Consider the following 12,397-nt stretch of genomic DNA (forward strand, 5'->3'; position numbering starts at 1 on the left):
AAAGTTTCTAGGCACATTACCAGGAATTCCAGGAGGCAGAGCTCCCACCCCAAACACACAATCTTTTATTATCACTTAAAAAGATGACTGCAGGGTAGAGTTTATTTAAACAGAATTGTCTGAACTGAAGATTTAAGTCAATAGCAAACAAATGATTGGGTGCTATTTTGAGCCAGTAGTTTTTCATATTTTTTGGCTGCAGTATCCATTATTGAAATTACGTAATATGAGAAAGTCTAATATATACATTAAATAGAAGGAAAGCTTTGTAAAAAGGGAAAGCTGAAGTTTTTTTACTCCTTCATTTTTGCCTCATATTTTATATTATAAACAGAGTTAAGGAAATTGGTTGTTTTCTGAAGCTTCTGCAGAAAGAATGACTTAGAACTACAGGTTTTAAATTTTGGGGATTATAACAAAGCAAACATTTTATTTTGCATTTCAATCAAATAGATGTCTGCTTATCTATACAGGTGTTTGTGTGTATAACTGGAAGAAAAATCTCACAATAAAACACACTTATAATCTGCTATGTTATTTTTTATCTTGGTGACTTTATTCTGTTTCATTTTGCTGATTACAATTTCGAACTTCATGACTTGTTTTTAAAACAGTTAACTAGAGGACTTCAGAATTTGTAAAATCTAGATAAATTCCTCAAGTGGGCTTTTCATAGGCTATTAATAGCTCTTGAAGTATTGTGAATAATTTTTTTCTTTTCTTTCTCACTTTTTTTTCAATACTAGGGATTGAATCCCAGAGTCCTATGTGTGCTAGGCAAGCATTCTACCACTAAGTGATACCCCTAGCCCAGGGAATGATGTTTTATCACACATTTTGTAATATCTTACTAATAAAAATCTTTGTCTGTATGTCTATAAAGACTGTGTTCTAGTTTTCAATTTTTCCAATAAGATAGATGCTCTGCCATTCCAGACATATATGATGATTCAAAATCAAAAGTTGTTTAGAGAGGCTGGGGATGTGACTCAAGCAGTAACGCACTCACCTGGCATGCGCGGGGCGCTGGGTTCGATCCTCAGCACCACATAAAAATAAAATAAAGATGTTGTGTCTTCCGAAAACTGAAAAATAAATATTAAAAAAATTCTCTCTCTCTTTAAAAAAAAAATAGTTTAGAGGTTCTATTTTAATGTGCAGTGATTGAAAAAGCGAATCTATATAATAATAAATAATGTGTCATTTAAAATTTTAGTTCAATGTTTATTTATATACATTGAGCGTAACACTAAAAACTGAAGTAACTCATTGCAAATTCATTTTAATATTTTTATGATATTCATCTTTTTTCAGTTTGTAGTTTTTTTGTTATTAAAACATCTAAAATGTTCTGTCTTGCCTAATAACACATAAAATTTAGACATGTTAAGATCTTTCTAAATAATAATTATTTTCTGTATTTTCTAAACATGTAAAATGTACATGTTTATTGAGGATATTGAAAAGACAGATTTTTATTTCCTTTTTTATGGAAATTTAATGATGTGTTATGAGAAGTAATGTGTTAGAAATATGTGTCTTATCTCTCAGCTTTTCTACATATATCATGTATATAATACATACATATTTTGTTTATATTTCAGTCATTTGTAAAGGATTATATGATTTCTATCACTAGACTCCTGTTGGGACTGGACACTATACCAGGATCGGGGTTTCTTTGTTCTGTAAGTTAATAATCTGTGGAATAGAAGATTATTGTGATACAAGGTTCTAAAATTCATTCAGCATGTACTTTGGTTTAACTCTTGTATACTTATGTAATTTTTTACTAACGTGTGTCCAAAGAGGAGTTATATCTGAGGGTTTTTGTTTTTTGTTTTTTGCTTAAACATTGTTTCAGGAAGAGGAGGTACTAGGGAATGAAATTGACCATATTATGTTATATGCATGTGCAAGTAAGTCAAAATGAAACCTACTGTCACATATAGTCATAACATACCAATAAAAATAATTATAAAAATGTTTTCAGGAAATCATTTTTAATCAATAATCAAGCACGTAGTCATTCTGTGCCAAATTCAGACCAGTTTTTTTTCTAGCTGGCAAGTTGAAACTGGTGGGTTCAGATATAGAATGGCATGTTTTCCAGGAAAACTGTGATCATGGAGTTTAATTTCCCATTCCCCCATTTTTCCCCCTAAAACAGGGTCACACTATGATACCCAGGTTGGTCTTAGACTCCTGGGTTCAAGTGATCCTTTTGCCTCAGCCTCCTGAGTCACCCATGCCACCATATCTGGACCAGCCTCTGTTTTATAGGAGTGTGCTATGTTCAAGGGCATTGAATACAGTGGTTTGCTAACAGTCCAGATTAACAAATAGCTAAGAGGGACCACAACTAATGTTTGCTGTTTGCCCTCTGCTCATTGCACTACACCTCTTTCAATATGAGTGTTGTTAAGAAGAAAGTGTAGGATAAGTCTTTTTGTGCAGTGGAGTATCTTTACATTTTGTAGCACCAATAGACTTTCCTCCACTAAATTCTGGATGCAGCCTCCAGTTATTGTAACATTTTAAAATGTCTCTATTTGTTCTACAATATCTCACAGTTGATTCCCAGTGTCCTATTACATGTTGATATTGGACTATCGTAATGTTATACTGTCCCAAATTGAGTATTTAAATTTCTTAAGTTTAGTATGCGTGAGGCACTGGGTTTGATGCTCAGCACCACATAAAAATAAACAAATAAAATAAAGTCATTGTATCCATTTAAAACTACTAAATAAATAAATAAATAAAGTTCACAAATTCTGCCTGGAAGAAGAGAAAAATAATTCACTTATTTCTTAAAACATTTATTATGTAAGTAATTTGTATGTATTATAGATGAAAATCACCGAGGATGACTTATGGATCAGAACGTATGCCAGACTTTATCAGAAGCTGTGTTCTTCTACTGGGGATGTTCCCATTGGAATCTACAGGACAGAATCTCAGAAACTCACTACATCTGAGGTTTGAAAATATCAACATATTTTACTTTTGATGTTTAGTTTGATAAACATAGAAACTGATTCCTGAAAGAGCCCTATAGAAAGTGAAAAAGAATGCTGTATGCATACATAGTATCAATTCTCAAAAGCTAAAAACTTACCAGCTGTTTAAGTAAACTAGGGCAGAGCTTCACAAAATATTGCTGTCTAGGGGGATATTCTCTATTACAGATCAGGATGTGGATGCATTTTGTAGATCCAAGATTAACAGTTTCTAGAATATTGTCAGGAATAAAATTAATTCTAAATAATCTTAAGGTTCTGACATACAAGAAAATTTCTCAAACTAACTTAGATTTGTAAGGTATTCTCCAACTGCCTATGTTGGCATTTGGAAGGAAGCAAAATGAAGAGAACTCAGTAAGTGTTGAAATTCATGTTTCTCAATCTTCAAATTGAAGACCTTTGCACAACCAAAAGAAAACTCCAGGCATATTGGATGACCAGCCAGAAGAAACTTGGTAATTTTTAAATCAAGTTAGAAGTACAGAAGATGAAATTTTGATGACTACATGCAGTATATTTTAATATGGTTATAGCATGTGGTTGAAAGTAGTTTTTATATCCTTGGTACAATATCACCTTTTAAATTAGATTCTTCATGAAATAATGATTTTAGGTAATGCACTATCGTATAATATTGTTCACATTATAGTTTATATTTGTGAAGAAATAGTTTATATTTCTTCTTCAGATACCCAAAGTTATTATAAATCACACAGAAATTTGATAAGATCTTACTTTGGGGGGAGAAGGGGATCTAAGGTAAAATCACCTGAACTGTTAGGCTTAGGTCAATTGTATATATTTCAGTAGTCCAAGTAATTTATCCAATTTGTGACAAAAACAACATATCTTTGTATATAAAAGAACTAAAGAAAGCATAAGATTAATGGGGTAGATTTTTGTTTTCTTATTAAATATATGGTTGGAATTTATATAGGTAGATGTTGTGGCCAGCAGGGAATAATTCAGTTTTCCTGAGGTGTATTCTGGTGGTATCATTGTAGCTTTGGGGATAACAAATGGAGCTTTATTATCATTTCTTCTGCTGCAGTAAAGCTTTCATTTGGATGTGGTTCCTATGATTCATACCACAAAAAGCAATCGCCAATCAAAGAAAATCAGAAATGAATGACTGGAGAAACATACCAAATATTTAAATATGTAAGATGGTTTGGCAGCCATGCCTAAAATTTGAAGAATGTTGGATTCAAAAATTATTTAATTATAGGTTAAAAGAAGACAAGTGCTTTCACATCTAAGTGATTAAGCATTATCTTAATCCATTAAGATTTCCATAATAAAATATCATCAACTCAATGACTTATAAACAACAGAAATTAAATTCTTTTAGTTCTGTCGGCTGAGAAGTTCAAGCTGATTCCTGGGCAGATAAGGTGACTGGTGAGGGCCTACTTCCCAGTTCACTGCATCCTGTCATGGTAGAAGGAGCTGACATCTCTATGGGGCCTCTTTTATATGCAGCCCTCTTGATTGAATCACCTTTCAAGAGCCTCTCCTCCAAATATTATTATGGATTAGATTTGCACTAATGATATTTTTTTTTTTTTGGTGGTATGAGAAACACAAACATTGAGCCTATACCAACAATTTATTATTTGATGTAGCAAAAATAAAGAAGTTTTTCATATGGTATATTACTGTATTTTCTTTTTACATTTAAGCCTTATAAATTTGAATGTAAGGCCCAGTCCATATTCATGTCAGTCATTTTTTATTATTTAAAGGTTCTATGTGTTCTGTGTAAAGTGTGATAAATAGGGAAAAGACAACTGAGTATTTGTGTTTTCATCAAGGAGGATTTTACTGCATTTTGATCAATTCTGCTCTTCACCAACAAAGATCTCCTTAGTAGAATTCTTATGAATCTTCAAACCTTTATTTTTCATTAAAAACCCATGTCATTGGGAAGATAAAAAGGAAACTGGATGTAAGATGATACTTGCTATTTCTCTGTGTTGAATTCAATTCACCTTTGACACATTTTTATTTAAATTTTATGTTTTGACTATTCTATAAAAAGTAAGGTAATAAATAATTCAAGAAAAAAGTAGTACTATCACACGTTTCCACCAAAATATATTTTAAAAGACATTAATGGTATTTCAGGTTTAACATACCCTGACTACTGCAATTTAGAATTAATTCTACTTTTTTATTTTCCTGGTAAATGAGGCAAAAATAGCACTATGTTGACTTATGCAGCAATTATGGTCTAATGAATGAAAGAATGTAAGTTTATATCATATAAGATTTGTTTTTCTTCGTCATCTATGAAAATAATTTAGTATATTCTGACCTTTTTTACTTAGGAGATTTTAGATAACATGATAAATAATATTTACCTTCAATCATAGCTTTGCAAGTTGCAAAAGCATCATTAAAGTGAATATCCCTTAGATTCACATTCTATTTTTAAGGTAACAGCAATAACAACATACGTACATGCAGGCGCACTTGCACAAACACACAGAAAAGGAACATCGATTAAATATTAATCCACTATGACACTGAATTTTGTGTGAAGAGACATTATTTCTTTTTGATTATATAAAAACATAATAATAATGTAGTGGGTATAATGAAAGATCAGCTTAGACATTCTACCCTCTTTCTCAATATCAGGTATTTGAAAAACATAAATTGAAATAACTCATCAGTGTTTTCTCCTACTGAAATTAACGAACAACCAGATTTTAGGAGGTAGAAACTCTTTATTCAGTAATTAGAGAGTCAGATGTGTACTTGCTTACAGAGCTTTCAGATCCCCATTCTCTCCCACAATTAAAAAAAAAGTCTACTGTCTCTCAACTCACATGGCACATATCAAAGGCTTATTTTATGGAGAACTTTTGTTTGTGAAATGGGAGACATTGGACACAATTGAGGGCCAGGATTATCCCAGTGAATTCTGAGATCAGAGAAAAGGTATATTCTGTATGCTTTACCCATCAGCAGCAAATTGAAGTATTTTACCTAGGGAATCAGGTCAAGCCAAATAGAAAGGTCAAACAACACAGACACAAAGGGATTGTCTAATTCACTAATCCAGCTAGATTACCATGAACTCACAAAATAAAGAATCTTGCACAGAATTCCCCATATATTGTTCCCTTGATCTTTAAATATGAGAAGATAACAAAAATTTCATACTATTCTCAGGAAAACTTTTTTATGGGGGGGCAGTTACTAGGGATTGAACTCAGGGGCACTCAACCACTGAGCCACATCCCCAGCCCTTTTTGTATTTTATTTAGAGACAGGGTCTCACTGAGTTGCCTAGTGCCTCCCTAAATTACTGAGGCTGGCTTTGAACTCATGATTCAGGAAGACTTCTAATATTGAAATATAGATACCAAAATAAACAATCAGGAATGGGAAATATTGTAAGTAAGATGGACCACTGAGAAAGGAGAAAAATTAAATTTATAAGATAAAAAAATCTACTTTTATGATATTTAATCAAAAGAAATAGATACATATTTATAACAGTAACATTGCTAATAATAACCCCAAATTTGAAACAATCAATGTCCTTGTATCCATATAAGAGAATTCTGTTTAGAAACATAAACTACTTACATGAGCTGTAACTTTGAATGAACCTCAAAAACATATGCTAACTGAAAGACAGGAGAGATCCATATTACATAATTTCATTCATAGGAAATGCCCATAAAAGGCAAATGTATGGAGACAAAAAGTATATTAGTTACTTACCCTGGTTTTGAGTACTGTGATTGCTTTGCTCAGTTCACATTGGATACTACTAACCTCATAGACCTAGAAATAAGATACTAACTGTGTTAGTTAGCTTTTGCCACTATGATTCAAAGACCTGATAAGAACAATTTTAGTGGAGGAAAAATTTATTTAGGCTCCCAGGTTCAGAGGTCTCAATCCATAGATGACCGGCCTCATTGTTCTGGACCAATACAAGTCAGAACATCATGGCAGAAAGGTGTGGAGGAAGAAAGCAGCTTAAGACAGCCAGGAAGCAGAGAGAGTACTCTTGCTCATCAGGGACAAAATATAAACCTCAAGGGCACACCCCCAATGACCTGCCTCCTCAAGCCATGCCCCCTACCTACAATTACCATCCACTTAATCCATTTGATAAGATTAATGCACTGGTTAGGTTAAGTTTCTAATAACCTAGTCATTTCACCTCTAACTCTTCTTGCATCCTCTAACAGATGAACTTTTGGGGGATACCTTATATCTAAACCATAACACTATTTTTTTTCATTCTAATTAATAAAAACAAAACCTGATTCATAGAGACTGCTGCCAAGTATTTCCTTGTACAAGCAATGCGTCCACATTCTTACTAAAAGCTTTTCTCATAAACATTATATCAGAATAATGTGCTGTAACTAGTGCACCTAGTCAATCAACAACCCTAATACTATCCCTAGGACCAATAATAAAATTGAGCTTAGTACCAGAAATTATTCAAGGCACTTCACTTATGTGAAGCAGAGGAAGTCAAGGGAATGAAGATGAACAGTAATTGGACAAGTGGAACTTATTAGCATGATGGGAATAATTTAGAACTGATTTATGCTGGTTTGCACAATTTGGTAGGTTAACCAAAATAACCTTGAATTTAATACTTGAAATTTTTGAGTTACATCATGTGCCCAATGTGTTTTAGTAAAGTCATGTATTAAAAAGCCACAATTAATGTTACTAGAAAAATAATGTTATGGGAATGAAAATAAACAGGAAATATATTTTTAAAGAAACATAGTTGTAATAGAATACTGGAGAGTTAAAAATATAGTATAAGTGGAAAAAGTTTATTATTTTATGTTAGATAAATTGCTAACAGTGTAAAGTAAGAATTCAAGACATGGGAAACAGTAAAGATTAAATTATAGAGCTAATCCAAGTAGTGTAAGATTTAAATTACAAAATTTCCAAAACAGAAAATGTAGCAAAATTGAAGAAATATCACTGTAAATTCCAAAAGTAATCCCAGTATTGAAATGTGATAATTACCACATGAAAATCATCACCAAGTGCCATTAGCAATAAGTTAAAAATACTTATATTGAGATACATCAACACAAAAATTTCAAAATAGTGCAGGAAAAAAGAGGATTGTAAAAGCATCCAGAAAAATGAGGTAGGAGGCTGGGGGATAGGTAATGTTCTAGTCAGCATTTAGGATTTCTCAACAGCAGTACTACAAGCCAGAAGACAATGGAACAAGGGCTTCAAGATTTGAAAGGAATATTGTTTTTAAACTAGAATTCTGTGCTCAGTTAACACTATCAAGCTTGCTTAAGAGTAGAATAAATCATATTTCAAATATGCCAAGTCTCTAAAAATATCCTCTCTTGTGAGCTTTCTAAGAAAATGACTCCCAACAAAATCAATGTGTAAACTTGGAAATTAATCATCTTGTGCAGGAAACCAAACATTTTATGGAAACTAGGAGGTAAAAATGAGTCCAAGAGAATTCCCAGGATGTTTAAAACCACCAGAAATAAAGGGAAACTAGGGCAGGCCAGAAGGCTTCAGGGAAATTTCTTTAGGAAGATGAAATCTGCAGAATACCTGATGCATCGTACACTTTTTTTTTAAGATTAGACAATTGTCAAAGAGTTCAGAATGAATTATTGTTAAGTACATATTTAAAAATATATTTTGTAATATAATTTTGATTATATTTATAATTTTCTTACTTTAAACAATTCTTAACTCTAGAAATATAACATCTCCATTAACAATAAAAGTATGCAAGAAATAAATACTAATCATATTTTATTTATCTCATCTGTTGATTGTTCTTAGTCATAATACGTTGTGAATTTTGATTTAGCCAAAATTATTAAGATGTCAGTGTCTATAGATTGCAGGTATATGTGAAAAAGACTATCAATTCCTATTTTTTTCAAAATGAGAATTCAATAGATTAAAACAAAAACTGAAAAAAAAATAAAGAAACAACTTTCAAGCATTTTATATAGAAATATAAATAGAGACAAACATATCTGGCTATAAAACACAAAACAGATTAAATGTTCTGAGATGGAAATAAGAGAAATTACTGTAGGTTCCACTGTTTTTCAAAATAAATCATAACATTCTCTGACTAAACTATGCATTTATAACTGATAGTACTACAAATAAAGTAACTGGCATAAAATAGTGATGCTAGACTATTGTTTATTTCTTCAGTTCATCATTCTGAGTGGTTAAATTCTAGTCTTTTCAATGAAGAGCTTTTATTTAATGTCAACATTTCATGTAAGAATCTAGTAGGGGTAAATGAATATGAAAACTAGGCATCGCTTTCCTTGCACTTTAAAGGTAGACTCAGGTTTGCATGCAATATCACTTTGTAGTCTTCAGTATTATAGTATGTTAAATGTTGAGTTAAAATATATATCATAAGTCATGTGTCTATTTAGCTGTGCTGAAGAGTACTGAGTAGTTTAGTAGAGAGGTTTAAAAAGACAAATAATGATAAGGAATATTCAGAGCAAATCCTATAAAATTTATAAAAGTACGGGAATTTTATCTGTTTTTTTTTTCCCCCTATTGGTCTATAAATTGGTGAAGAAAAGTTTACACATATGCAGAGGGTAAAGTAGGAATGTAGGCAGTGACTGGAAAATCAGTCTGTAAAGAACAGGGTACAAATGAATCTGTTGGTACCAGTAACATATCAACATGCCTGGAGAACTTATAACCATATGTGTTTTTACTTAAGGGAATTTTTGCAAACATCAGATTCTCCTAGAGTCTCCTGGTTCAAAAAACAAATATCAGGAAACAAAAGGACTCATGTTTCTTTTAGAGGATAAGGTGAAACCATATTTATCTCCACCACTCTTTACCTCTTTACAAACAATTCTGAAATCCTTAAAAAGATCAGAAACTCATTTAGTGGCAAAGGTTTTTTTTTTTTTTTTTTTCCAGGGTGGGGGGTAATCACAGATTGAACTCAGAGGCACTCAACCACTGAGCCATATCCCCAGCCCTATTTTGTATTTTATTAGAGACCGGATCTCACTGAGTTGCCTAGTGCCTCCCTAAATTACTGAGGCTGGCTTTGAACTTGTGATCCTCTTTCCTCTGCCTCCTGAGCCACTGTGATTACAGCTGAGCACTACCACGCCTGGGACCTTAGTGGCAAAGTTTTATCTGAACCATTATCAGATTACTTAAATTTACTTATTCCAATTACAGAGGATATTTATACTTTTCATTGTAGCACTCCTAATGTTTTCATTATAAAAAGCTACCCATTTCTCCATTGGGGCAGCATGTGATACACTAACTTCTATCTAAAATCTGAAAAATTCTGAATTAACAAACATACTTATCCCTGTGGTTTTCGGGTAAGAAAAGGTGAAGGTTCATTTGCCTCTAGTTTTACATTATACTAAAAATCACATTTGCTTAAAGTATACTATAATCAGTGCATATTTTACTAAAAAAAAGGAGAAATAATTCATTTGAAAGCATTTTATAGCACCAACATCTTTTATAGAGTACTCAATAAATTTGTAAATCTTAATGTTGCCTTGATTATTGGTCACCATTATAACCAATAAATAGCCTTAAAGAATATGCCTAATGGTCACTTATTAGGAAAGTAGGCTTCCAGGTATAAACAAAGACCTCCATTGTATTTTGCTTTGACCAAAGAGAAAATGAAGAGATTCCATTGAAATCTGCCTCTTGAATATTGTGATTTAAGTCCTATTTTAGGAGATCAAAATAGCTTTCTGGACTGTGTAAGTCCCTTAGAAACTATGCAGCTCAACAACCTTTATTTTAACTACTATTAATTTGTAATTTTGACCCAATTATTTTCTGGACCATTTGTGCTAATAAATATCAAAATGTATGTGAAAAGAATGTACATAGTGGAATAGTCACTGAGAGGGCAATCTGTCAATCATGTACTCCTTACTATTAAAAAGGAAATTGACATTTAAATATTTTATTAAATTATTTCTTTCTTTTCTTTTTTTTTTAAATTCTTGCTACCTATTTTTGGTTGTCATTGACTAAATGTTTTTTTTTTTTTTCCTTGTGGCCAATGTGTCAAGAATTCTGGGATAAATAATGCAAGTAGGCAACAATTAAATGTTTCATTATGCATTTTTATATTTGAAATTAGTAGATAATGCTAGATAATGATTAGGTGAGTTATATTACATCAGAGAATAGAGTTAAACATTTTACTTCTTCCTATTTAAAAATAAATATAATTAGCCAGGCCCGGTGGCACATGCCTGTAATGCCAGTGACTCAGGAGGCTAAGGCAGGAGGATTGCAAGTTCAAAGCCAGCATCAGCACCAGTGAGATGCCAAGCAACTCAGTGAGACCCTGTCTCTAAATAAAGTACAAAATAGGGCTTGGGATGTGGCTCAGTGGTTCAGTGCCCCCTGAGTTCAATGATATCCCCCCCCAGAAAAGAATATAATTTTATTCATTAGAATTATTCCTAAGCACGAATTTTAAAATGACTAAATAATTCACTATTATAAGTTGATTGGAAAGATTGATTTTTAGACTCTGAATATATAATTCAGAATCATATTTATATGTAAGAGAAAAAAATCAATCTTTGCTATAAAATTCAAAATTAAAACTACTAGCACAGATACCAATACCAATAATGATTATTGAATGTAAATGATTATGTCCAGTACTCTGTTCTAGATATGGTAGCTCCATAATATATTTTTTATTATTTTCTCCTACAAGTACCACTTTTTCTTTCTATCAAATTTGAAAACACAATATTAGAAAATATAAATAACTTAAAAACAACAAATCTTTGGTAAACATTAAAATAACAGCTTATTCTTCATCCCTCTTTGCTCAAAAAACCTATGATAGATAAGCACATAATTAGATTATTTAGTATCATGTGGATATGTCATATTGTGTCTGCTCATGATTGTTTCATGTATGTATTGTTAAGTCATTGTCTAAATTGTATTTTGTGTGTTTCTTTTTTTTCCCTCTGTGTCAGTCTCGAGAAATAGCATCACAAGTAAGTACCTTCTGTTTGTCTCTTTTTCCTAAATTGTTAATGTATGAATTAAAAACGATTAAAGGAACAGAACATTAAAGAATGAATTTGGTATTTCAGAGTAAAAATAAAATATATAATACTGAAGTGTGTTCTCTTCAAGATAGTATTTAGAGTTTCCCTAAAGGAATGAAAGTTAATGTTACCATTCATCCTCAAATAATTTGTATGCATTAGTTCAGTTTGGATTTTTTCAAATTAGCAACATATCAAAACTCTACCTGCTTGAGTAACAACTTAGAAACCAATGAACATAATGTTTTTAAAAGCCTACAACTTTAGTAGTTT

At 31.8% G+C, this 12,397-nt stretch overlaps 1 protein-coding gene across 3 annotated transcripts in view; it reads left to right on the forward strand.

Annotated features, from left to right (window-relative positions):
* Positions 1-12,397, forward strand: part of Kcnt2 (potassium sodium-activated channel subfamily T member 2) — a 375,357-nt gene that overhangs the window by 331,147 nt on the left and 31,813 nt on the right. For 2 of the 3 annotated variants that reach the window (XM_026409552.2, XM_026409554.2), the window contains 2 exons: positions 1,605-1,688; positions 2,854-2,982. In XM_026409552.2, coding sequence (XP_026265337.1) covers positions 1,605-1,688; positions 2,854-2,982 — 213 coding nt within the window. Of the gene's footprint in view, positions 1-1,604; positions 1,689-2,853; positions 2,983-12,049; positions 12,071-12,397 lie in introns of all 3 variants that reach the window. The other variant, XM_026409555.2, reaches the window with a different exon arrangement.

The sequence above is a fragment of the Urocitellus parryii genome, chromosome 9 (assembly GCF_045843805.1).
Source record: "Urocitellus parryii isolate mUroPar1 chromosome 9, mUroPar1.hap1, whole genome shotgun sequence".
In the NCBI taxonomy this organism is placed as follows: domain Eukaryota; kingdom Metazoa; phylum Chordata; class Mammalia; order Rodentia; family Sciuridae; genus Urocitellus; species Urocitellus parryii.